Here is a 26,775-nt window from a genome sequence, read left to right on the forward strand (position 1 = left end):
ACCATTCCCATGGGGGAAGGGGAGAGGGGGCAGGTAGCGGCCTATGGCTCTGAGTCAGTGGACAAAAGCCTACAGACATTACATCTGTCTAGGGCCAGGAAAGCTTAATATTTAATGTGCAAATTCAGGAGAGTTCTTTTGTCCCTGGTGGGGTTGTGACACCATCTCCAGCATACATGGGTACAAGGAGACCTCCACCTTCAAGTCTGGCATCTTACCTACCCTTCATCGTGCCAGGCAAGAAAATGCAACCCTTTACAATTTAGGCCAAGAAACACCCAGGATTCTTCTTGGCAGACTGGGTGGACCTGGGGAATTAGACTATACCTAACAGGAAGGGACCATGACACCCTGTTTGCTATTCAAGAATGTGCATACACCCACCAGCCCCCAAAATGGCCTATAGGCCCATCTTCTGATCTTGATCTGGCCTTTTTTTTTTTTTTTTTGCTAGTCCTGGAGTTTGAATTCAGGGCCTGGGCACTGTCCCTGAGGTTCTTTTACTCAACACCAGCACTCTACCACTTCAGCCACAGAGCCACTTCTGGCTTTTTTTATGTGGTACTGAGGAATGGAACGCAGGGCGCTGGACAAGCACTTTACCACTAAGCCCCAGGAGAGCCTTTCTATAGTGAGACAAAACAAATGAGGGGGCAGAGGCTGGAAATTTTCCAGAATTGGTTCTAAAAATTGTTTAGTTGGTCCTCAGTTCTGCAGCCATGGGGCCCTTAATTTTACTTCTTCTGGGTCTCACTGTAGGCCCATGCCTTCGCAATTGTTTTTTTTTTATTTTTTATTTTTTTTAATTTAAATTTTATTTTATTTTATTTGAGAACATACTGTACAGAGGGGTTACAATTACATGGGCAGGATAATGCATACATTTCTTACCAAGCATTGCAGCCTCCTCCTTTGTTTACCCTTCACCTCCCTTCCCAGCCTCCCCCCCTCCCCCCCCACCCAATCATACCCTTCTCAATTGTTTTATAAACTTTGTTCCAAATCATATCAGCTTGGTAAAGCTCATGGTCATAAGGGCCCAGTAAAGCCCTCTTCCCTGAAGAATCAATGATTTGATGCCAGGTACATAAAATCAGTGGGGAACGACATAGGTGGATGCTGGGCCTAAGCAATGCCATCTTGTCTCCGCTGCTATCTTAACATCTTAATAGGTAACAGGGATATTTCACTCAATTCTGAGAACTATAGATAGGGCATAGATCGTTCCAAGAACTGCAGATATGTCATGGGTTGTTAGACTCCAGGAAGGCTCCATACTTTACCAGATTGTCTCCAACTGCCCTCCTTAGCTAACCTATAACTAGCTTGTTTTGCTTCTGTAAACATGCTTTGCTAGTCTCTATACCATGGGGAATCTGCCTTAATATGGTTTTAGCCTATAAAGGCTTTATGGCTTTTGCCTATAAAGGCTTTATGCTAACATTTGGCACTTTGGTTTTTTTTTTTTTTTTTTGGGACACTAGTCTGCCTGCACTCATTAGCTTTCTATTAAAGACTCCTGATTTGCGACTGGGAAGGTGGCTCAGTGGTAGAGCGCTTGCCTTGCATGCCTGAGGCCCTGGGTTCGATTCCTCAGCACCACATAAGCAAAAAGAAAAAAGCCAGGAGTGGTGCTGTGGCTCAAGTGGTAGGGCGCTAGCCTTGAGCTGAAGAGCTGAGGGACAGCGCCCAGGCCCAGAGTTCAGGCCCCATGACTAGACCCCCCAAAAAAAAAAAAAAGACTCCTGATTTGACCTGATAAAATTTGGCTTCTCTATATCTCACTGATTGAATTCCCATATAACACTACGGCCTGAAGTCAAACCCCAGGACCAGTGCGTGCACATACGCACAAGAATGACAATCCTTCTCCCCCTCCAAGAAACCATTTTTCAGGTCAGCATTTGGCATTAGATCTTACCCTAATACTAAAGTGAGAAGTCCACTATGAGAAAACTATAAGTCAATAAAAATATATGCAAGGTCCAGCACCGGTGGCTCACGCTTGTAATCCTAGCTACTCAGGAGGCTGAGATCTGAGAATCGTGGTTCAAAGCCAGCCCAAGGCAGGAAGGTCCATAAGACTCTTATCTCCAATAAAACCACCAGAAAACCGGAAGTGGTCCTGTGGCTCAAGTGTTAGAGCACTTGCCTTGAGCTGAAGAGCTCATGGTCAGCACTCCCAGAGTTCAGGCCCCATGACTGACCAAAAACTAACCAACCAACCAAACAAACAAACAAAAAAAGATGTAAAACTCCTCAACCAAATAGTAACATACCAAATCCAACATCACACTGAAAAGATCACACTCCATGACCAAGTGACATTTATCCCAGGGAAGCAAGGATAACTCAATAAATCAAAATCAATAACATTATGCACAATTACTTACAGAAGACTACAAATCACATACCCATTTTAAAGCTGCCCCTAATAAAGGTAAAATTCAAGTGTTTCATGATTAGAATTACCTTGACATAATTAGGGTCATATATAAAAATCCTATTATTAGGCCACGCACAGTGGTGCATACCTGTTATTCTAGCTGTCCAGTAGGGTTAGATCCGAAGGATTATGGTTTCAGGCCAGCCTGGACTAGACTCAAGGTCTCCCTTGCTGGGCAGATGTTCTTCCTGAGCACTGGGGTTCCTTTCTGGGGTGTCATTTTACTTGTCTACACTCTCTGTGTCATGTGTTTTCAAGCACAGTTTATTTTTATTTATTTATTTTTTGGGGTCCGGTCATGGGGCCTGAACTCTGGGCCTGGGTCATGGGGCCTGAACTCTGGGCCTGGGCGCTGTCCCTCAGCTCTTCAGCTCAAGGCTAGCGTTCTACCACTTGAGCTACAGCGCCACTTCTGGCTTTTTTCTTATGTGGTGCTGAAGAATCGAACCCAGGTCCTCAGGCATGCAAGACAAGCACTCTATCACTGAGCCACCTTCCCAGCTCCTCAAGCACAGTTTAAAAACTAGGACCCAGCCTTTGAAAGAGGGGAGGCTCAAAACCACAGTCCTGCTTTTGAATTATTATCATCTGAAAGCTCAACCTAGATTGTGGAACTGGGAATTCTGGCTGACTGTGACCAGGCAGACTTATTAATACTTCCTCAGCAAAAACCAACCAACCAACACGCGCTGGGGGCTTGGAGTAATGGTGTCCAGAAAGTGAAGGGGCCCTTTGGAGGATAGTTCAGATGAAGGAGCGCGGGCAGGCAGCTTGCTTTTCTGTCGTGCTTTAAACGGGCTCCACCCACACTCTTCAGTTTGTAAAGGACGAGATGAGGACACAGTGGGGTGGGGTGAAACTCCTTGGCACCAAAGGAGACTTCCAGCAGAGAAGCAGCCAGTGTGGACCATCCCAACTCTGAGAAGGGGAAACAGGAAGAGATCTGGAATAAAGGATTGTACTTCATTTCCCTTTTAAGGAAAAGCTGGGACTCATTCACAGCGCCTGGTGAAAACTTCAGGGGGAGTGGGCCATCCTGCCCGAGGCTGATTAGTTGGAGTCTTCCCTGCGCGGCGAGCTGATTGGTTCTCCGGGGCTCCGGCCCGGCCAGTGGCTCTGTCCGGGGCGGGGCCCGACGCCCGCCTGGGTCATTAATTCAGAGTCGGGTCTCCAGTTGTTGCTCGGAGACTTGTGTAAGTTTGCGGTGTTGCCCGTATCCTGAGCCATGGCGCTCGCCATCTTCATCCTTCAGCTGGTCGTCTACATCGTGACCTTCCCCATGTACTTCCTGCACTTTCTGGGCTTGTGGAGCTGGATATGCAAAAGATGGTTCCCCTACTTCTTGTCGCGGTTCTCGGTGATGTACAACACGCAGATGGCCAGCCGGAAGCAGGAGCTGTTCAGTCACCTGCAGGAGTTTGCGGGGCCCTCGGGGAAGCTGTCTCTGCTGGAGCTGGGCTGCGGCACGGGAACCAACTTCAAGTTCTACCCGCCCGGGTGCAGGGTGACCTGCATCGACCCCAACCCCAACTTCGAGCGGTTCTTGTTCAAGAGCCTTGCGGAGAGCCGCCACCTGCAGTTGGAGCGCTTCGTGGTGGCGGCCGGGGAGGACATGCGGGAGGTGGCCGACGGCTCGGTGGACGTGGTGGTCTGCACGCTGGTGCTGTGCTCCGTGCGCAACCCCGAGCAGATTCTCCGAGAGGTGCGCAGAGTGCTGCGGCCGGTGAGTGAAACGGGCGAGGCGGGCTGGGAATCAACTGCCTTTATGGCAGCCGGAGTCCAGGAGGAGAGGCTGGAGCACTAATCAAAGCTGAAGAATGAAAGCAGGGACTGTAAGCATTCACACACGGGAGAGGAACACGAAGGCGCACTGCCTGTGTGCGTGCATCGGATCATGCAAAAGAATATTTACTGAAATGAACTCCAGGAAAAGGACACTAGAGGTTTTCTCTTTGGGGCTGTTTACGTTTTCTTCCTCTTGTCTGTTCATGTTTCTGTCTCAGAGGGCACCGGGGGGGCACACAAATGGCAGGACAAAGGGTGAACAAATGCAGAAGTGGTACTTACTAGACACTATGTGGAAAATGAACTGTACAACTTATGGAAGGCAAAAACAGAGAGAGCAAGGGAAGGGGTGACATTGTCCAAAAATAAATGAACTCTTTATCTGACTTATGTAACCCCGCTGTAAATCACCTTTATAACAAACAAACAAACAAAAAGATAAAAACAGTCAGGTGCCAGGGGCTCCTTCCTGTTAATCCTAGCTTTCACAGGAGGCTGAGACCTGAGGATCCACAATGGAGGCTAGCTTGGGCAGGAAAGTCCATGAATCTCTTTTGTTTCCTATTAACCAGCATAGAACTAGCTATGGCTCAAATAGTAGAGCCCTAGCCTTAACAAAAAAGCCCAGGGACAGTGCCTAGGCTTTGAGTTCAAGCTTTAGCACTGGCACAAAAATAAAATATGGGGCTGGGAAGGTAGCTCAGTGTTAGAGTGCCTGCCTTGCATACATGAGGCCCTGGGTTCAATTCCTCAGCACCACATGAGCAGAAAAAGCAGGAAGTGGCACTGTGGCTCAAGTGGTAGAGCACTAATTAGCCTTGAGCTGAAGAGCTGAGGGACAGACCCAGGCCCAGACTTCAGGCCCAGGACTGACAAAAATAAATAAAATAAAATAAAAACTTGATACAGTGTTTGATAAAGATGATAGACAAAAGGTTAATTCTCCTTGTGCTAATGATTACTAATCAATAAAATTGCTGACGTGTGTGTGTGTGTGTGTGTGTTGGTCCTGCCTAGTCTGGCTATGAACTGTGATCCTCAGATCTCAGCCTTCTGAGTAGCAAGGACTACAGGCATGAGCCCCCAACATCTGGATAGAGTGACAGTTTAAAAAATATCAGTAAGAAAAACAAGATAATCAACATGTAGAAACCAAAATACAAATTATAGCCAGTTATACAAAAAAGTGCTCAGATTTCCAGCTAAAGAATGTACTTTAAGGTACCAGTTTTACCTATTCACTCACTGTTAATATGGTGTGGGAATGGATTTGGGAAACGGAACATCCTGTATACTGGAGGAGGTACCTTCTGAAGGGTCATTTAATACCATCAAAGCTTCAGGTGTACATTGGATATGTGCATACATATCCAATAAAAACTTATCCTACAGCCATAAATGTGTAAACTGTGTCCTTATGTCAACATATTTGTTAAACTAGTATTTACATTAGTACACACGGTCAACAGGAGGTTGTCTAATTGTCCCTAGTACAAATTCCTGGCAGCTATTTAAAAACAAGAGAGACCTATGTTAATGTGAAAAATCCCCAAGAGCAAAGTTAAACCAAAAGGAGCAATAGGAGCACAGAATGTAGGGAGCGAAGTCCTTTGGAGGGGGGGAGGGAAAAGGGTGGGAAGATATACAGATTTGCATATATGTTAATAAGAATAACAGACAAATATTAACAGTATTATTCTTTTCAATAGGACTGGTTGTATGTGAAAAATAACTTTTCATTTTATGTCTTTCTGTAAAGTCTGAATTTTTTTTTGGGGGGGGGGGTCTGGGTCCGGTCATGGGGCCTGAACTCTGGGCCTGGGCACTGTCCCTCAGCTCTTCAGCTCAAGGCTAGCGCTCTACCACTTGAGCCACAGCGCCACTTCCGGCTTTTTTCTTTTTGCTTATGTGGTGCTGAGGAATTGAACCCAGGGCCTCAGGCATGCAAGGCAAGCGCTCTACCACTGAGCCACCTTCCCAGCCCCAAGTCTGAAATTCTTTATACTTAAAACTCTTCTCTAGGCCCTGGTGACTCATATCTTGTAGTCCTAGCTACTAAGGAGCTTGAGATCTGAGGATAACTGTTTAAAGCCAGCCAGGGCAAGAAAATCTGTGAGGCTCTTATCTCCAATTAACCACCAGAAAACCAAAAGCAGAGCTCTGATAGAGTGCTAGCCTTGAGCAAAAGAGCTCAGGTATAGCTGGGCACTGGTGGCTCACACCTGTAATCCTAGCTACTCAGGAGGCTGAGATCTGAGAATCACGGTTCAAAGCCAGCCCGGGCAGGAGAGACCGTGAGACTCTTATCTCCAATAATCCACCAGAAAACCGGAAGTGGGGCTGTAGCTCAAGTGTTAGAGTGCTCACCTTGAGCTGAAGAGCTGAGGGACAGCGCCCAGGCCCAGAGTTCAAGCCCCACGACTGACAAAAAAAAAAAAAAAAGAGCTCAGGTATAGTGCCAGGCAACAAGTTTATGCCCTACAACCGACATAAAAAAACAAAACTCTGATTACTTTCTATTACCTTTGTTATCTTAAAAACAAATAAAACATTAGCTACATGCTAATAGCTCATGCCTACAATCCTAGCTATTCAGTAAGCTGAGATCTGAGGATCAAGGTTCAAAGCCAATCCCAGGTAGGAAAGTCTATGATATTCTTCTTCTTTTTCCTCCTCCTCCTCCTCCTCCTCCTCTTCTTCCTCCTTTCTTCTTTTTTGCCAGTCCTGGGGCTTGAACTCAGAGCCTGAGCACTGTCTGAGCTTCTCTTTGCTCAAGGCTAGCACTCTTCCACTTGAGCCACAGCACTACTTCCTGCTTTTTGTGTGTATGTGGTACTAAGGAATGGAACCCACCCTGTTTTCACTGTATTTGATGTTGGTATAATTTGGGGAGGGAAAGGGAGAAAACAAAATGTTCAAATAGGGATACAGGTTGACCCTGTTGAACAATGAACTTTACAATGTAGGTGGTGGGGAGCGGGTAGTGTAGAGTGTAGTTGTGGAAGTGGGAGGGAAGGGATGGTAGGGGAAAAACAAAGGAGGAGGCAATAATGCTTGATAAGAAATGTACTCATTACCTTGCTCATGTAACTTAACCCCTCTGTACAGTATTTTCACAATAAAAAACATATTAAAAAAAAGAGAATCGAACTCAGGGCTTCACGCATGCTAGGCAAGCAATCACTAAGCCACATTTCCAGCCCTAGACATTCTTTTCTCCAATTAACCACCAAGAAGCCAGAAGGAGAACTATAGCTCAAGTGATACAGTGCCAACCTTGGGTAAAAAAAAAAATCTCAAGAATAGAACCCAGCTCTTAACTTCAAGCCCAGGAATGGCATACACACCAAAAATCTACTAGATTAAAATGGTTTTGTTCTAAACAGAGCTGATCATGAAGTATATATATCCTAACACTTCAACTTACAATTCTAGGAAAATGTTCTATGATCCATTTTCTTTTCTTAAAAGTTTTTTAAAAATTTTATTAAATACCGAGAGGTTACAATTCCATAAGTCAGGTTATAAGTATGATCTATGTCACCCCTTATCATTCTCTCTCCTTTTTCTGCCTCCCACTTCTACTCTCAATTTATATAGTTCAATTTTTACATAATGTGCACTGAATATAATGACTGCATTTGTTCACTCTTCCTCTACTTTATTCTCTGATAGATCCTCAAGAGAAAAGTATTCAAGATAGGAGTCATAAGCATAATATGATCCTGGTCTTTGCCTCAAAGTAGCAAGACAGACTGATTCTCAACCAGGTGTAATGGTACACAGCTGTAATCAGGAGGTTGAGATAGAAGGATTGGGAGTAAAGCCAGCCCAGATGGGAAAGTCCATAAAACTCTTGCCTCCAATTAATCACCAAAAAGCTGGAAGTGGAGCTGTGGCTCAAATGGTAGAGCACTAGCTTTGCGCAAAAATATTCAGGGACAGTGCCTAGGTCCTGAGTTCAAGCCCCACAACCATCTCACTCACACTCACACACACACACACACACACACACACACACCACCATCCCTACCCCCACCCCCACCCCCACCGATTTTGCCCAATTAAGGATATTAAATATATACATATTTTTAAAAAGATAAATATCATTGCTTTGGTAAAGATAGGAAAAAAGTAAAAAAAAAAGCCAGTATGGATGAGTGTTTACTGGAAATATCAGTTACTACTTTGAGTCTAAATGTGATGCAATTTTTTCCAAAGGTCAATTCAAAAACTTCCTCCAACCCTTTGAAAAAGACCCAGGTCAGTGACTCAGCAATTCCACTGCTAAGCAAATTAATTGTTCAGCAATAATTACAGATGATCACCAAGACTGCTGTATAATGGCTCACCTGGTAGAGTAGCTGCCTAGCAAGCGTAAGTTCAGACCCCAGTACTGCCAAAAGAAACCAAAGAATGTTCACTGTAACAGTATTTATGATGGTTAAAAATGGACAGGCCCTGAATGAGAATAACCAACATTATCTTCAGTGGTATGGAATATTGTGTAAAATTTAAGTCATGTTCAGAATAATATCCAAATACTTAAATAACGAAAAGGTTACAAAACACTATATAGTCTAGTCCGGATTTTACTATATAGTACAATTCAGATTTAGGGAAACAATACAAAGTCACGTGCATACCAAATGTCCTGCTCGCTGGCAGGACAGGAAATGGTGGTGGCCTGCCACAAAAACTCAAACGTGAGATGCCTTTCAGTGCTGGGCCAGCATGTCCAAGCCCTCAGATCACAGACATACCACCATGCCCAGCGAGCTCCATGGGACTCTTCAATAAATTACCAAAAGCCATCCCACCATGCCCAGCGAGCTCCGGATAAGATGTGACATAAAATGTGGATAAATGTAACACAACAGCCTCTCCCAGTGGCTCATGCCTATAATCCTAGCTGAGATCTGAGGATTTTAGTTCAAAGCCAGCCAGGCAAGCAAGTCCATGAGACTCTTCAATAAATTACCAAAAGCCAGAAGTAGAGCTGTGGCTCAAGTGGTAGAGCCCTCGCCTTGAGCTAAAGAAGCTCAGGGACAGCGCCCAACCCCTGAGTTCAAACCCTAGGACCCACACAAAAATAAACAAAAAACTTCATGAACCTAAAACAGCTGACCAAAACAATGTCCTTCTAAGTTTTAATTTACTCATGACTTCTAATCAGGTTGTCCTAGGAGGCCACATCAGATCAGAAGCTATGCTCATTTTATTTTTTTTAATTTTATTTTTATTGTAAAGGTGATGTACAGAGGGGTTACAGTTATGTAAGCCAGGTAAGGAGTACATTTCTTTTTGAACAGTGTCATCTCTTCCCTCATTTCTCCCAGTTTTTCCCCTCCTAATCCCTTTTCCCCATAAGTTATGTAGTTCATTTTCAACATGGTGTCTAGTGAGTATCACTGCTGCATTAGTTCATCCTTTTTCCTTCCATTTCTGTGCTCCCCTGTACCCTCCCTTCACTGCAAATAGATAAACTTAACATAGAAGATAAAAAGAAGTCAAAAATAGCAACAAAGAGGAAAAAAAAACACCAAAAAGTAAAATAACAAAAAAAACCTCATTTCCATTTTTTTAGTTCATTTTGATAAGCATATTTTTACATGACCATATACACATAGCTACTGAGCCTTGTGATCCTCTCTTAAGTATATCTTCCTTTGGTCTCACTGAGTGAATGTGTAAATTCTTATTTAATTTATCATGTCCAAGTGTATTTTTTTGTCTTTTACCATCCATTGTGTTTACTTGTAGATTTATAGGTACATTCTAATTACTACAAATGAGGGAAAGCATGCAACCTATGTTTTTTTGGGTCTCGCTTACTTTACTTCATACAATTTATCCAATTGATCTCAAACCAGGCCACACTAAAGCTCCAGTACAACTATGTTCATGGCAGTATTATTTTACCATAGCCAGATGCCCCTCACTGGATGAATGGATCAAGAAAATGTAGTATATATACACAATGGAATTCTATGCTTACATGAGAAAGAATATTGTCCCATTCATCAGGAAAGGGAAAGACTTGGAAGAAATTATATTAAGCAAAGTAAGCTATGCTCATTTTATAAAACTGTTTTCCCAAAATCAGTGCCCTTGAAATGTTTTTTCTTTCTTTCTCAGGGAGGAGCCTTTTGTTTCATGGAACATGTGGCAGATGAACGTTCTACTTGGAATTACTTCTGGCAACAGGTCCTGGATCCTGCCTGGTTCCTTCTGTTTGATGGGTGCAAACTGACCAGAGAGAGCTGGAAGACCCTGGAGCGTGCCGGCTTCTCTAAGCTGAAACTGCAACATGTCCAGGCCCCACTGTCCTGGACACTGGTGCGGCCCCACATCTACGGCTATGCCGTGAAATAGAGTGTATAATGAATGTGTGTGTGTGGAGGGGAGGGAACAGATGGAGCTGGGTGGGCCAAAGAATGTAAGGATTCATTCAGTTTTACATTAAAAATATGAATTGGGAGAAAGGAAATCTTGGTTTTCAGTAAAGATGAATTCATCCTTAAAATTTTCTGTCATATTTTAGCCATTTTTTTTTGTGCTAGTTTTAGGTCTTGAATTAAGGACACTATCCCTTAGGGGTTTTTTTTGTGTGTGTGTGTGTGTTTTCTCAAAGCTGGCACTCTGCCACTTGAACTACACACCTCCACTTCTGGCTTTTTGCTGTTTTATTTTGGAAATAAAGCCTTGGACTTTCCTGCCCAGGCTGGCTTCCAATCAGGATCTTCAGATCTCAGCTTCCTGAGTAGCTAGAATTACAGGTGTGACCACCAATGCCCAGCTCTAGTCACTTTCTTTTTTTTTTTTTTGTCAGTTGTGGGGTCTGAACTCTGGGCCTGGGCGCTGTCCCTCAGCTCTTCAGCTCAAGGCTAGTGCTCTACCACTTGAGCCACAGCGCCACATCCGGCTTTTCTGCTTATGTGGAGCTGAGGAATTAAACCCAGGGCCTCATGCATGTAAAGCAAGCACGCTACCACTGAGCCACCTTCCCAGCCCCTCTAGTCACTTTTTAAAACTGTTTCCCATAAAGTCAAAGCCAACCCAAAACATACCTTCAAAGGAAACAGTGGTCTAAAATTGAAGACTATTGCCTCCAATAGTGACCTGGAAATTTTCCCAGTTCTCCTAAATTGCTACTTAAATCAAAGTTTTGTTTGTTTTATGAGACAGTGTCTTGCCTTGAAGCTCCTACTAGCCTTGAATTTCTATGTAGCTCAGGCTGGTCAGCAACTCCTGCCTCAGCCTTCTGAATTCTGGGATTACAGGTGTGCATCTCCATGCCTGGTTTTTTCTCAACAGATTTTAACTTCTCCTCTTTAAGAGGTTAGTGATAAGAAGCAGTTAAACCACTTCAAAACAAAACTTTGAAAAAAGAAGCATTTATAAAGAAACACTAGTGAATTGAAACTCCAAGTCTAAACACAGTTTTTCTGAAAGAGAGAGAAGTCCAAACCTATTTACTATTCTGAGTGTCTCTGGCTTGTCTTTTAGAATTAACATGCCAAGCCATGCAGCTTTCTGTCTTGTTCTCCTGAATTGCAGTCCTCTATCCTTGAAGGCTGTACTGACATGAGTATAACCATAAAACTATATATGAGGCAATTAACATTCTTAGTTTCAGTTCTTTATTATCTAGCACACACTTTGCTAACTGTAGTAGATTATAGTCAAGGAAAGAACCCACTGTAAAATAGGAAAAGCTTGTGTAACTAGGTTCCCTACATAAGTACTCCTTAAAAGCAATTCATGAGTCTATAAAGAAGCAGTCAAGTGGATTATTTGTGATCAAATTCTACTCTTGTCCCAAGATGGCTTGTTTTTTGCAACTATAGAAAAATGGTGAGGGGCTGGGAAGGTGGCTCAGTAGTAGAGCGCTTGCCTTGCATGCCTGAGGCCCTGGGTTTGATTCCTCAGCACCACATAAGCAAAGAGAAAAAAGCCGGAAGTGGCGTTGTGGCTCAAGTGGTAGAGTGCTAGCCTTGAGCTGAAGAGCTGAGGGGCAGCACCCAGGCCCAGAGTTCAGGCCCCACGACCGGACCCCCCAAAAAAAGAAAAGAAAAATGGTGAAAAACATCAGAAGTGCATTGGATATAAAAGTACAGGTGGGCCAGAGGATTTAATAGGATTTTCAGCAATAGTTATTGTGTGGCTTAACAAATGCAGTATATTTTCTGAGATGATTTGTACAGAAGTACTATTTTAAATGTCAAATCAACCAAAAAATTCATATTCAGTTCAGAAATGGAAATAAAGAAATAGTTTATATCTTTGCCAGCTTGGCCCCATGTTTGTCAATGTCTCTGAGAAACCTTACCTTCATGATGGAAAATTATTACACATTTATGTAGAAGGACCAAATTAAAAAAAAATTTGTTACTGTATGTTAGTTGTACAAGGGAGTTTTTGTTTTGGTATTTCCACATATGCATCCAATGTACTCATCAACCTCACCCCCCATCACCCTCCCTTACCCCCCTCTTCTTAAAACAATCCAAACTGCTTTTTATCATTCTATTTTCATACATACATATGAAACACTTGCATCATTTCGCTCTCATTTGCCCTCTGAAAAAGTTTTGAAACGTTTAAGTGCAGAGATGCCATCTGTGAAATCCTCAGAGCAAGAAGGACGCAATGTGCCATCTTTCTAACATGAAAATGGTTATTGGTGTAGTGCAGCTGGGTGCTCCCTACAGGCTCTTGAACACTGTTGAATGAATTTGCCTCCTCTAGTCTCCCAGACCAGAAGCCTCCTTTATCTACCCTTTTCATTTACAGGATTTACGTCAGGATAGTCACCAAGACATATGAAAGGCACAGGTGAAACATCACCACTCTGGAAGATAATACTGAAGAGCTAGGCACATTCTAACTCATGTCCTCTTCTCTAAATATACTCACTTTTGACAGAGAAAACTGAGGAACAGATAAAGAAATGAACATTCGGACCATTTTTCCACAAGCTACTGAAGAAATTTTAGAAGCCCCAATTCCTAACACTACAAAATCTGCTTAACAGTCATTGTTGCCATGTTATCTTACAGCTTTCTTTCTCTGGCCCTTGAGAACACGTACCAAGACAATTCTAAGAATCCCAGGAAGTGACTTAAGCCTGTACAAAATGGAAACAGTAACAAAAGAGCAAAACAATCAGTACAGTGGCTCCTACTGTATCATTCAGAGGCTGAGATTGAGAGGACTACAGGACTCATCTCTAACAAAAACACTAGACATAGTGCTGTGTGCCCGTCATCCTAGCTATATGGGAAGGGTAGGTAGAAGAGCATGATCTAGATATAGACCTGGACATAAAATAAGGCCCTATTTGAAAATAATAAAAGAAAAATGGGCTGAGAGAATGGCTCAATTGGTGGAGCACCTTCCTAGGAAGCCTAAGGACCAGAGTTCAAAGCCAGTATGAGAGAGGGAATGGATGGTGAATAGGGGTGAGAGAAAGGAGAGAAGAGGGAGAAAGAGAGAGGAAGAAGGAAGAGGGAGAGAGGGAAGGAAGAGTGAGAGAGAGAGGAAATATGTCCAATGGCTTTCAGGTCCTGTTTGGTTAGTATTCTATTGATTTCTTTTCTCTCTGTCAGTTGTGGGGCTTGAACTCTAGGCCTGGGCGCTATACCTCAGCTCTTCACTCAAGGTGAGCACTCTACCACTTGAGCCACAACACCACTTCCCAATTTCTGAGTGGTTTATTGGAGATAAGAGTCTCATGGAATTTCCTGCCCAGGCTGGCTTTGAACCTCGATCTTCAGATCTCCTGAGTAGCTAGGATTATAGGTGTGAGCCACCAATGCCCGGCCTATTGATGTCTTTTTATTGTTATTATAAAGGTGATATACAGAGGGGTTACAGTTATATAAGTCAGGGAAAGAGTACATTTCTTAGCCAGGTGCTGGTTCCGCAGCTCATGCCTGTAATCCTAGCTACTCAGGAGGCTAAGATCTGAGGATCGCAGTTGGAAACCACCCTGGGCAGGAAAGTTTGTGAGACTCTTATCTCCAGTTAACCACCAAAAAACTAGAAGTCGAGCTATAGCTTAAAGTGGTAGAGTGCTAGCCTTGAACATAAAAGCTTAGGGACAGCACCCAGGACCTGAGTTTAAGCTCCATGATAGACACCCCCCCCCAAAAAAAAACCAAAAGTACAATTCTTTTTGGACAATGTCACTCCTTCCCTATCTTCCAGATTTTCCTTCCTTCCTATCCCCATCCACAAGTTCTTTTCTTTTTTTTTTTTTTTTTTTTGTCGGTTGTGGGGCCTGAGCTCTGGGTCTGGGCACTGTCCCTCAGCTCTTCAGCTCAAGGCTAGAGCTCTACCACTTGAGCCACAGTGCCACTTCTGGCTTTTTCTTTTTATGTGATGCTAAGGAATCAAACCCAGGGTCTCCTGCGTGCAAGGCAAACACTCTACCACTGAGCCACCTTCCCAGCCCCCCACAAGTTCTATAGTTCATGTTCAACATAGTGCCATGTGATTCTACTGAATCACAAAAATCTCAACCCAAGCAGGCTTACACTGGTAAAAGACTTAACTCAAATTAGTGAAAAGCATTGGGGAAGCAAGCTTCAGGCAAGACTGAACAGGACTCGTGGAATATCATCAGAAACGAGACACTTCAGAGTCATTTCTGCCCTCCTGTTTGTCCTACTGGGAAACACGTGGGCAGAAGAGGTTTCAATCTTCATGCTTCCAGGGCCCAAAGCCAGCTTGAAAGAGGAAGATCCAAGTCTTCACCAAGTCTAAACATGCCATGACTAGCAATACAGGGACATAAGTCTTACCCTGAACCAACCTTTATGGTAGCATAGCAGGTGTAGATCATGCTGACTGTCTACTAGGTCACAGAGCTTCCTCCCTGAGGCTGAGTACATAGACTGAGACAAAGTAAGTAAGTCAGTTGTATATTTCCCATCACAGGGTCTATGATGGAAATGAGTCTGGGAAAGCAAAGGCAATTAGTCTATTCAAAGATTGTAAGCTGAGGCACAGAAAAGGCATTTTGAGCAGATGATGCTGATTGGAGGTCACATGACTCAGAAAAAGTTGGCTTTTATTGGTGAGATGAAAATAAAAGACAAAAGGCAACACTGGCTTTGGCTCCAAAGTGATCTAGATCCATCCTTGCTATAAGAGGGGTTAAAATATATGAGGACAGCATATCTTATTTAGGTTGCATATTGGTTAAGTTTTAAAATGTCCAATAAAACAGCAAGTATATACTTGAAAAAGTGGAGATTGGGGGATGGAGTTTGATCCAGGTACATTGTAGGTATTTATGTAAATGTCAGATTGAAACACCCTCTTTACAACTAACTAATAATATGTTAATAAAAATTCTCAAACATACAAACAGCAGGTATAAGCTGGGTGTTGGTGGCTCATATCTCTAATTCTAGCTCTCAGGAGGCTGAGATCTGAGGATGGTGGTTAGAAGCCAAACCAGGCAGGAAAGCCTATAAGACTCATGTCTAATTAACCACCAAAACCCTGAAGTGGAGCTGTGGCTCAAGTGGTAGAGTGCCAGCTTTGAGAAAAGAACTAAGGAACAGACTAAACCCCAGTACCTGCACACACACAAAACAAAATCAAACAAACACCAGTAAGTACAAAAGATTTTTTGACCTTTTTTCTATTTCTCAAAAGCAGATGAAATTCCCATGTGAAAGACACCCACCCTTCCTCTACTAGAAAGGTACAATATCCTCAAGAAGAAGAAAGTTAAAGGTAGAGGAACTAAGTACAAACAACTTTTGTTCATCATGGGGTTTGAACTCAGGGTCTGGGTACTGTCTCTGTGCTCTTTTGCCCAAGGCTAGTGCTCTACCACTTTGAGCCAGAAGTGGTTTTTGGTGGTTAGATGGAGATAAGAGTCTCCTACCTAGGGTGGCTTTGAACCATGATCCTCAGATCTCAGCCTCCTGAGTACCCAGAATTACAGGTGTAAGCCACTGGCACCTGGCTAAGCAACAATTGTTAAACAGACTTTTATCTTCCCAGCTATTTGGAACCCAATCAGCTCAAAGTCTTATGACATTGTCCCAGGCTACTACTCTGTCCAATCAGTATAAAGCTATAGCTGCTAATCGTAACTTCAGTTCTCTTATCTCTGTGAGGGCTCCCTCCATGCCCATCCAACGTGCACTATGCTTTTCTCCTATTAATCTATGCTATTTCAATTTAATTCCCAAACCCAGATGGGACTCTAGGAAGATGGAGGGGGCACTGTTCAGTCCCTAAAGTGTCATGACTGGTTTTGTTGTTGTTGTTGTTGTTGTTGTTTGGTCAGTCGTGGGGCCTGAACTTTAGGCCTGGGCACTGTCTTTCAGCTCTTTAGCTCAAGGCTAGTGCTCTATCACTTGAGCCACAGTTCCACTTCCAGCCTTTTCTGTTTATGGGGTGCTGAGGGATCAAACCCAGGGCCTCATGCATGCAAGGCAAGCGCTCTATCACTGAGCCATCTTCCCAGCTTTTTGGTTTCTTTTTTATGCTGGCACTGGATCTTGAAATCAGGGTCTGGATGATGTCCCGTAACTTTTTCACTCCAGGCTGATGTTCTACCACTTGAACCACACTACACTTCTGGCTTTTGGGTGGTTAATTAGAGATTAAGAGTCTTGTGAACTTTCCTACCCAGGCTAGCTGTGAACAGTGAGCCTCAGGTTTCAGCCTCCTGAGTAGCTGGGATTATAGGCATGAGACACTAGTCTTAGACAAATTATTTCTCTAGCCTCATCTGTAACTGGTATAATATCTACATAAAGTTTATAATGAGGAGAAAGGAAGTGATAACACCTAGGCATTTTTAAATGTTCACATTTAAATGTTGACATTTTTTCCCCTGCCCTGGTGCTAGAGCATTTGTGCATGCTAAGAAAGCACTACTCCACCATTGAACTGACCCCCAAACTATTATTTTTTCCCTTTATGTTTTGTTCTGCCTTTTTTTTTGAAGCAAGCTTTCATTATGCTCCACGCTAGTCTTGAACTCACTATACAGCTCAGATTGGCCTTGAATTCATGATCCTCCTTCCTCAGTCTGAGTGCGAGAATTACAGGCCTATGCCACCATGCCCAGTGAATTTTTATTTAACTGATGCATAATATCAAGCACCTATTATGTACTATGCTCTTGGTACTTGGAATAGAGTTCTGGCTAAACTAGACCTGGTCCCTGTACTCAGGGAGCAATTATAATAAAGGTTAGCTTTGAGAGAAACAAAAAAACACCGGGTACCAGAGAATATCCCTCTGCCTAAGGGGAGGAGATCAGATGCTTCCTTGTGAAAGTGACTTCCAGCTGAATACCAAAGGATGAGTGAAGCTGAATGAAACTCTTTGTGTGCCACAACTGAACTGAACAAAAGGAGAAAGTTACAAGTTGAAGAAACTAAAAGCAAGCAAGCTGGTTTAGGCACCAGAGCCTGGAGAGCAAGTCTGAGCAATTACTTCCACTTGTTGCTGCCGAGATCTTAAGACCCGAGGCCCATACCAACTTTCATTTAGTGGATACCATCTCCCCTCAAAACTAAGATTTCTTACATTTATCCTAAAATTTTTCTATTCCTAATTTTTTTAATTCCTAAGTATTATTTCCTCTGAATTCCTACATGTTTCATACTTGAACAGAAAAGGTAGCAAATATTACACAATAGTTCCTTCTGTACTTTTGATTTTAAGTGAGCCTGCCCCTTGGTGTTGCTTTGAAAAAACACAGCACTTAACTGAAATTCAATTCTTGTTTGTCTATTAAAGCAAGAGATAGTACAGTGTTAACAAAAGTAAAAGTATGTGGTATCACTTCATCTCAATCTTTAAGCCAAAAGCACTCAGGTTACATTAAGGAATTCTAAGAGCTTGGCCCCAGTGACCCATGCCTATGATCTGAGCTATTCAAGATTCAAGCTGAGATCTGAGGATAGCAGTTTGAAGCAAGCCCTGGACAGGAAAGTCCATGAGACTCTTATCTCCAATTAAACATCAAAAAAGCTGGAAGTGGAGCTGTGGCTCAAGTGGTTGAGCACTAGCCTTGAGTGAAAAGCTCAGGGTCAGTGCCCAGGCTCTGAGTTCAAGCCCCAAACTGGCACAGAAGAGGAGAGAGAGAGGAGACACAAAGAGGAGAGGGAGAGAGGAGAGAAAAAAGAAAGGAGGGTAAGGAGAAAGAGGAGAGAGAGGAGAAAGAGAGGAAAGAGAGGAGAGGAAAGAGGGGAGGAGAGGAAAGAGGAAAGGGGAGAGGAGGAGAAGGGGAGGGGAAGAGTAGAGGGGGAGAGGGGGAAGAAGGGAGGGAGGGAGGAGATAAAAATCACAAAATTTCTCTCTTGAGCTTTGGAATCATTGGCTAGTCCAATGTCAGCGAACAGAGGCAGAGTTCATGTTGATGAAGAATGAAGGAAATGAGAAAGTTTGTGCATCTAATATATAGTTCAGTATAAAACAAGCAAGATGAAGATCAAGAAAGATATTCTTTTGTCTGAATGAAAACACTTGGGAGTCTAGAATACATATACAGGAAGTGGCGCTGTAGCTCAAGTGGTAGAGCGCTCGCCTTGAGCTGAAGAGCTGAGGGACAGCGCCCAGGCCCAGAGTTGAAGCCCCACGACCGACAAAAAAAAAAAAAAAAAAGAGTAGAATACATATACATAGCAACTAACAAAATTGGCATTCAAAATTTACCATTTCTTGGGAATATAAATACATATAACCAGTATGGAAATCAATATGGAGGTTCATCATTAAAAATAGAACTACCTCATGATCTTGCTATATCACTTTTGGGCATACATCTGAAAAAATGCAAGTCAATGTACAATACAGACGCACAACACAAGCATTATATCTCAGCCCTATTCACAATAGCCAAACAGTGCAATCAGCCCAGGTGCCCAACACCTGAAGAATGGATAAAGAAAATGTGGTGGGCTAGGAAGGTGGCTCAGTGGTAGAGTGCTTGCCTCTCATGCATGAGGCCCTGGGTTTAATTCCTTAGCACCACATAAACAGAAAAAGCTGGAACTGGCATTGTGGCCCAAGTGGTAGAGCACTCATCTGGAGCTGAAGAGCTCAGGGACAGCACCTAGGCTCAGAGTTCACGCCCCACAACTGACCCCCCCCCCAAAAAAAAAAAAGAAAGAAAGAAATGGAAAGTGAAGAGACATATTTGACATTGTTAAAGATTTGGCCGTGCCTTGGTTTTACATCCCAATATTGCAAACAAACCATAAGCAAATAAAAGCAAAAACTCACTAAAGATCTGAAAAAGAAGGCAGTAACTCCAGGAGAAAGCAAACTGTTTTTTGACATGCTATTTTTCTTTTTGTCAGTCATGGAGCTTGAATTCTGGGCTTGGGCACTGTCCCTGTGCTCTTCAGCTCAAGGCAAGCGCTCACTTAAGCCATAGCGCCACTTCCAATTTTTCAAGTGGTTTATTGGAGACAAGAGTCTCACAGACTTTCCTGCCCAGGCTGGCTTTGAACTGCGATCCTCAGATGTCAGCCTCCTGAGTAGATAGGGTTATAGTCGTGAGCCACCAGTGCCCGGCTTGACATGCTATTTTGTCTTTACCAAAAAAAGGATCTTAGATGTTTTAACCCAGGGAAGGAATTCTCAGAAAGGTGACATGCAAAAGTGAGAGAATTTGCAGAAGATTTGGAAGAAAAGAACCCAGAGCCCTTGGCTAGTGTTTCAGACACTGGGGGAAGACCTCATCCTTAGTCAAGAGAGGGGAATCTGTAAAGCTCTTCTATTTCCAGTCCTACTTAATGGCTTTGTTCTTCCTGTGAAATGAGTAGTTATTTGCTATGAGGGAGGAGTGTAGAGATGTGATAGAATGACTTGAGTTGGACTTTTGTGGCATCTGAAGGTAATTTACAAGATTTCTAAGAACCACCTGAGAATGGAAACAAAAGCAGCCAAAAGCTGGGATCATTTACATTTTTGGCCAAGGTTAACTGATGCCAAGACCAGGTGTAAGGAGGATTGTTAAGACAGTACCCTAAAAAAAAAAAAAAAAAAAAAAAAAGACAGTACCCTGTCAGCCAAAAGCAGAGAGTGAAATGGGGGGAGACAGATAAATCCCTCAACAACTTGAGTGCCTTAGTAAGGTGGGAGGATAGTTGGGGGGAGGGGAGCAGAAGCAGGTAGACGGTCCCTAAAAGTCACACTGTGAATTCAGAGTTGTTGTTGTTGTTTTTTGTCAGCCATGGGGCTTGAACTCTGGGCCTGGACACTGTCCCTCAGCTCTTCAGCTCAAGGCAAGCGCTCTACCACTTGAGCCATAGCGCCACTTCCAGTTTTCTGGTGGTTTATTGGAGATAAGAGTCTCACGGGCTTTTCCTGCTCGGGCTGGCTTTGAACTGTGATCCTCAGATCTCAGCTTCCTAAATAGCTAGGCCCCTGGCTTTTTTTTGAGAAGATAACTTAGGAGATGTTTTAGAGAAGTGGCAAATTGTAGCTAATCAGAGAAGATATGTGCATTCTTAAGAGAAAGAGCGATTTTGGAAATAGCACAAGTGCAATGTGTGGATGTCAACGAGGGATGAGTGGCTTGTGGAAGAGGGCTTGGCTTGCAGAATATGGAGCGGTGGGACTTGAGGCACCAGACTGTAGTTTCCTCCCATTTAAAATATTTGGTCAGATGGGTTAAGCATAGAATCATTTATCTTTGTAAATATTTAAATGTGTGTTGTTTATTTAAACATCTCATTGCTGGCTAGTTTTTTGTTTTTTGTTTTTTTTTTTTTTTGCTAGTACTGGGTAATGGGCTAGGGGCCTCCATCTCTCAACTTTCTTGCTCACAGCTGGAACTCTTAACACTTGAGCCATACCTCCAGTCTGACTTTTTGTTAATTGGAGATGAAATCTTGCAAATTTTTCTGCCCTCCAGGTCCGTTTTCCAAGTAGCTAGGCTTACAGGTATGAGTTTTTGTTTTTTTGCCAGTCCTAGGGCTTGAACTCGGCCTGGGCACTGTCCCTGAACTTCTTTTGCTCAATGCTAGCACTCTACCACTTGAGCCACAGCACCACTTACTTCTGGTTTGTTTTTTTTTTTGGGGGGGGGGTCCGGTCATGGAGCCTGAACTCTGGGCCTGGGCGCTGTCCCTCAGCTCTTCAGCTCAAGACTAGCGTTCTACCACTTGAGCCACAGCACCATTTCCGGCTTTTTTCTTTTTGCTTATGTGCTGCTGAGGAATCGAACCCAGGGCCTCATGCATGCAAGACAAGTGCTCTACCACTGAGCCACCTTCCCAGCCCTCAGGTTTAATTTTTATGTGTGTGTGCCAAGTACTCTGATAATATTTCCCATTTTACTTTCCTGTCCTTCCTTTTTATGTTTTAATCAAGAAGGATAACCCCCTCTATTGTTCTCTTTTCCCATACTCCATATTTGCTTTCTTAAACAACTGATTTTAGATTTTTTTTAGTTCCAAACTTTGTGGGCAATAAACTTGAAAAGCTCTTCCTGTTGGATTAGAGATAATCATCTGTTCCCATAACCTGAGAAGTGGGATCAAGTGTGAGCTTGTTCTGATGTTTTTCAGCCTGATACTGGCTGCTTAGCTTGACAAGTAAAATGGGAAGGAAAAGTAAAATAGGAAGGAAGATTAGAGGGATTTAGCATACCTCGTTTGTATCTATGAGCTGTCTTTGTAGAAGCTGTTTGTAGCTAACGAAGTAAGCAGATTTTATGAGAGTGCTCAAGTTCATTAGATGGAAAAGAGATAAACTTGTGTTTTGCCAAACTGATTTTCTGGGACACTTAAAAAAAGATGCCAACATTACACAGTGCATTCATGTATTGAGTAAATAAATAACTGCATAAATATGTATAATTACTGTTTAAATAATAAAATATACTTAAAGATAAAATGTTGCATAACCCTGCCTCAAAATTTTTAGAAAATGTATAATCTTCACATGATTGAATTCCACAGTTAATTGGTAGAAGTAAAATATCTTTTATAATTAAAAAGATAGGTATCATTCTGCTCTCATCACTACTCAACTTTTAAGACAAAAGTCCCAACTCTACTCATGGAATTGTAATCTCTTTGAACAGCTACTTAATAATTAAAAAACAAACAAAACCCTCCAGGAGTCCCACAGACGAGGCTCATCTACACATACCAGTAAGCTAGTGAAAGAGATAAGTAGTCACGAAAGGATGGGAAAAATTTCATCAGTGTCACCATTCCAGGAAAGGCTACTTGGCTTTCAAGAAGCTAAGACCACAGGCTTGAACTGCCATGCCCATACCTCCTCACCTTTCAGACAGTATTTAGTTGAGTTTCATCATGCTAGACACACATCTGCATATACACATACATTGTGTGTCTATGGATCATGTTTATCTCCCAGCACCTTCTTCTTCCCCTGATCTCCTGTTGGTTCTCCTGCTAGAATCTCCTTTTTATACATATACCCTGCCTGTAATTTTATGTCTAGAAGTGACCATGTATGATATTTGAGATTTTGAGTTTGGCCCAGCCCACTTAACATGATGATCTCCAGTTCTGTTCATTTTTCCATTTTTTTCTGGTGGTTTATTGGAGATAAGAGTCTCATGGACTTTCCTGCCCAGGCAGGCTTTGAACCATGATTCTCAGATCTCGGTCTCCTGAGTAGCTAGGATGACAAACAGGTAAGAGCCACCAGTGCCCGGCTTTCACTTTCCATATATTTACCCCCAATTAATCCATTACAGTTGGGTTTCCATTGTAATCATCTCTCTATCATTCCAATTCTAGGGTATGTGCTGCCAAAGCAAGCACACAGTTGGATTCTACCCCTAACTGAAACTGTTCTCCACAGATCACCACTAAGAATGCTTCACAAACATATATATGGACTCTGTAATGTCTGACTCTGACTCCCATGGCTTTGGGACACTGTTTTCTCAATGGGTCTTCTCAATCCTTCTTGCCACTGCTCTATCTCAACTTTCCTTGTTGCTTCCACTTCCTCAGGCTCCATCCTTACTCCTCTTCATTCCTACATGTTTCTCTTGGTGGGAGTGTCACAGAACTGTGATCCCAATTTTCCATCTTTATACCCACCCTGTCCTCTCCCTGAGGGAAGACTGTGTTACATAAAAGTGTTAGGCACATTTTGCTCTCCTATTGCTGCTTTAATAAATTCCCAGTATTGGTGGCCTAAAACAACATGAATTTATCTTGTAGTTTTGGAGGACAACATTCCAAAGGAATATCACTAGCTATCCTTCTCCCCTGCCTTAAAAAATGATGTCTCAATTTTCCCAGCTTCTAGAAACCACTCCATGGTCTGGGGTTCCTTCCTCCATTTCCAAAGTTGGCAGGGGGACACACTCAAATCTCTCTCTGAATCTAACTTGATTCTCCTTTTTTAAGGAGAATTCTTGTAATTATGCTAGCCTCCTGTAGATATTATAAATGGACAATCTCCCATTACAAGGTTAATTAGCAATCTTAATTTCATCTGCAACCTAAGTTTCCCTCTGCCATATAATATCCTACCATAATCATAGATTCCGGGAATTAGAATAGGGAGATCTTTGAGGTGGGGGAGATGAGGCCTTATCAGCTAAAGTGGAAAAGAAAGTCAGGCCTAATATGTAAAAGATTATAGTACCTTCAATGACACACAAACCTGGTCTAACACAATCAAAGTGAAGGCAGTGTGGAATGGAAGAGTTAACTGTCAAACAAATGCTGTCTGAATACTCTAGATTTCATAAAGAAAATTAAGTAGCACTTTGTAAGACAGTGCACAATTGCCCATGCCAATTTAATTTCTGTTTCTGAAGGATTTTTTGTTTTTGTTTTTTTTTTGGGTCCGGTTGTGGGGCCTGAACTCTGGGCCTGGGTGCTGTCCCTCAGCTTTTCAGCTCAAGGCTAGTGCTCTACCACTTGAGCCACAGCGCCACTTCCGGCTGTTTTCTTTTTGCTTATGTGGTGCTGAGGAATCGAACCCAGGGCCTCAGGCATGCAAGGCAAGAGCTCTACCACTGAGCCACCTTCCCAGCCCCTTCTGAAGAGTTTTACATAGGATCTGTTTACTCATAGTCCTTTAATGACTGATCATATTGTTCAGTCTTCCCTCCAACCCTTCCACTTCTGATCTCTTTAAAATTATGAAAGTTAAGCCAGGTGTATGGTGGTGCACACCTGTAATTCCAGCAAGTACTCTGCCAATGAGGTACCACCACCCCAATCCCCTAAGTGACCTTTTTTTTTTTTTTTTTTTTGGTTTTAAGGCAGGATCTTTTCTTTTCCTGTGTGGAGAGTATTAAAGTACTCTCATTTATTTTAACCAATGCATTGTTTTATTTTCACAACATATTTTTCCCTCAAACCTCTCTGAAATTAGACTTACTTGTAAATATTTCATTTTACATTGTAACCACTTCCTAAACCACGAAGACTGAGCTGCCCATTGACTTGTACAGATGCAACTTTATTTATTTGCCCAAAGCCATCTTTTTGTCAGCAATTAAAAAAAAAGTTTTCAAATAACTTTCCAACAAGAAGATAGTAAATTCTTACTACATAATAATTAGCCCAAGCTGGTCTCAATCTTGAAATCTTGCTGCCTCAGCTTCCTAAGAGCTGGAATTACAGGTATGAGCCAGAAAACCCTGCTACCAAATGACTTTTACCCTGATACCAAATGACTTTTATTTTAAAGTAACAGTTTGATATATAATTCAAACACCATAGAACTTACCTAAAGCAGCCGGGCGCCGGTGGCTCACACCTGTAATCCTAGCTACTCAGGGGCCTGAGATCTGAGGATCTCGGTTCAAAGCCAGCACGGGCAGGAACATCCGTGAGACTCTTATCTCCAATAAACCACTAGAAAACCGGAAGTGGTGCTGTGGCTTAAGCAGCAGAGCACTCACCTTGAGCTGAAGAGCACAGGGACATCGCCCAGGCCCAGAGTTCAAGCCCCACGACCGGCAAAAAAAACCAAAAAACAAAAAAAAACTTACCTAAATCATACAATTAAACCATTTTAGTAATATGTACAGCATTGAACAGCCATCATCACAATCTATTTTAAGCAATTTTTCAACCTCTAAAAATACTCTACAACTAAGACTACTTGCTTGAAAGAACTGACCCCTACCAGCTGAGAAAAAGAATGTTTCCAAACTTTTATTCAGAGGTGAAGGACATTACGTTGAAATTGACCACAGTGAGAGTATTTACAGCACTGAAATTGGAAAATGCTACAGAGTGGGCCTTTTCCTCCCTCTGGAGTGCTAACACTTCATTATTTAAGAACACAACACTAAATCAAACACACCAGACAAGTTGGCTGTATGTGCCTTCTGGTGTTATATAACAATGACACTGCATAATTTTTAATGGTTTTCTGCCAGAATACACAATCTCAATCTAATGAGAAATAACGAAAGAAATAAAAATGGAGCGATATGCTATGAAATAACTGCCTGGAGGTATAGCAGTGGAGTACTGGTCTCATAAGCATGGAGCGCTTGCGAGGAGAGAAGTAGGGGGAGGTTGGTCTTGCACCGCCAAATTGTCAGAGTCAGAAAAGACAACATAACAACCAGGACTAAAACAGTATTTCAGATTTAGAAAACCAAGCACTGGTCTCATGCCTGTGACTAACACCTGTAACCCTAGCTATATAGGAGGCTGAGATCTGAAGGATTCAAAACCAACCCAGCCAGGAAAGTCCTTGAGATTCTTATCTCCAATCAACCACCAAAAAGGCAGAAATGTATCTGTAAGCAGCTGAGGGACAGCATGGAGTTCAAGCCCTGAGTTCAATTAAGCCCTTGTACCAACACATACACATACACACACTTTTCAGATTAAAGCAGACTATACAAATTGACAACTAAATGTAAAATATGATCTGGTTGGATCCTAGCAAGAACAATGTTAACTTCCTGATTTGTTAACAATGTCAACATTAGCTTCCTGATTTTGGTCACTGCACTAGAATTTGTAGAATGCCCCCAAATGCATACAAAGCACACGATGTGCCCTAACACGATATGTAAAAGCACAACACGCTTCAATACACTCAGACGGCACAAAGAAAGGAAAACTGTTAGTAAAGGAGAAGCTGGATGCCAGACAGTTTTTTTGTAGTATTCTGGGAACGTTTCTGTGACTATCACATTATTTAAAACTTTAAAGGGAGAGAAAAAACAAACTAAAACTATGCACACTACCTGGTCTTCTGCCGTTAGCCTGAAGCCTCCATGATGGCATGGTGGAGGGAGGAGGTGAGCAAGGAAAGATCTCTGACTTCAAGGGTCCGCTGGGCTGCCCCCACGCTGCCACGTCACCCTGGGATCACCTGAGCAGGCACAGGAGGTGGGCTCTCTTAGCTCCTTTCCTCACTCACCTGCCTGCCCTGCCCTGTGATTGGCTAGGAGCCACAGGACATCACATCCTTTTCCACAGATGCTCATGCTTACTGCTCACCTGCTCACGTATCTGCAGGGGCCACAGGTGCGAGGACACCACCGCCGGTGTCTGTGCTTATCTAGAGATGAAGGGGAAAGC

General features: G+C 42.8%; 2 protein-coding genes across 3 annotated transcripts in view; one reads left to right on the plus strand and one right to left on the minus strand.

The window, feature by feature from the left end:
• The first annotated feature begins 3,671 nt into the window (after positions 1-3,671).
• Tmt1a (thiol methyltransferase 1A) lies at positions 3,672-12,630 on the plus strand. Its single transcript, XM_070041195.1, has 2 exons — positions 3,672-4,169; positions 10,370-12,630. The coding sequence occupies exons 1-2, from the start codon at positions 3,672-3,674 to the stop codon at positions 10,604-10,606; spliced, it is 735 nt and encodes a 244-aa protein (XP_069897296.1). The 3' UTR covers positions 10,607-12,630.
• Slc11a2 (solute carrier family 11 member 2) overlaps positions 4,045-26,775 on the minus strand; it is a 120,505-nt gene continuing 97,774 nt past the window's right edge. Inside the window, exon 19 of one of the 2 annotated variants that reach the window (XR_011376209.1) lies at positions 4,045-4,256. The gene's annotated coding sequence lies outside the window, so the exon portion shown is untranslated. Of the gene's footprint in view, positions 4,257-8,583; positions 8,628-26,775 lie in introns of those variants that run through there. The other variant, XR_011376211.1, reaches the window with a different exon arrangement.

Source organism: Dipodomys merriami, unplaced genomic scaffold (assembly GCF_024711535.1).
Source record: "Dipodomys merriami isolate MVZ:Mamm:240054 unplaced genomic scaffold, mDipMer1.0.p SCAF_10, whole genome shotgun sequence".
NCBI lineage: Eukaryota > Metazoa > Chordata > Mammalia > Rodentia > Heteromyidae > Dipodomys > Dipodomys merriami.

Coding starts and splice junctions, on each gene's coding strand:
- Tmt1a (XM_070041195.1), top strand. CDS start 3,672: ATGGCGCTCGCCATCTTCATCCTTCAGCTGGTCGTCTACATCGTGACC. Junction 4,170..10,369: donor TGCGCAGAGTGCTGCGGCCG/GTGAGTGAAACG, acceptor TTTCTTTCTCAG/GGAGGAGCCTTTTGTTTCAT.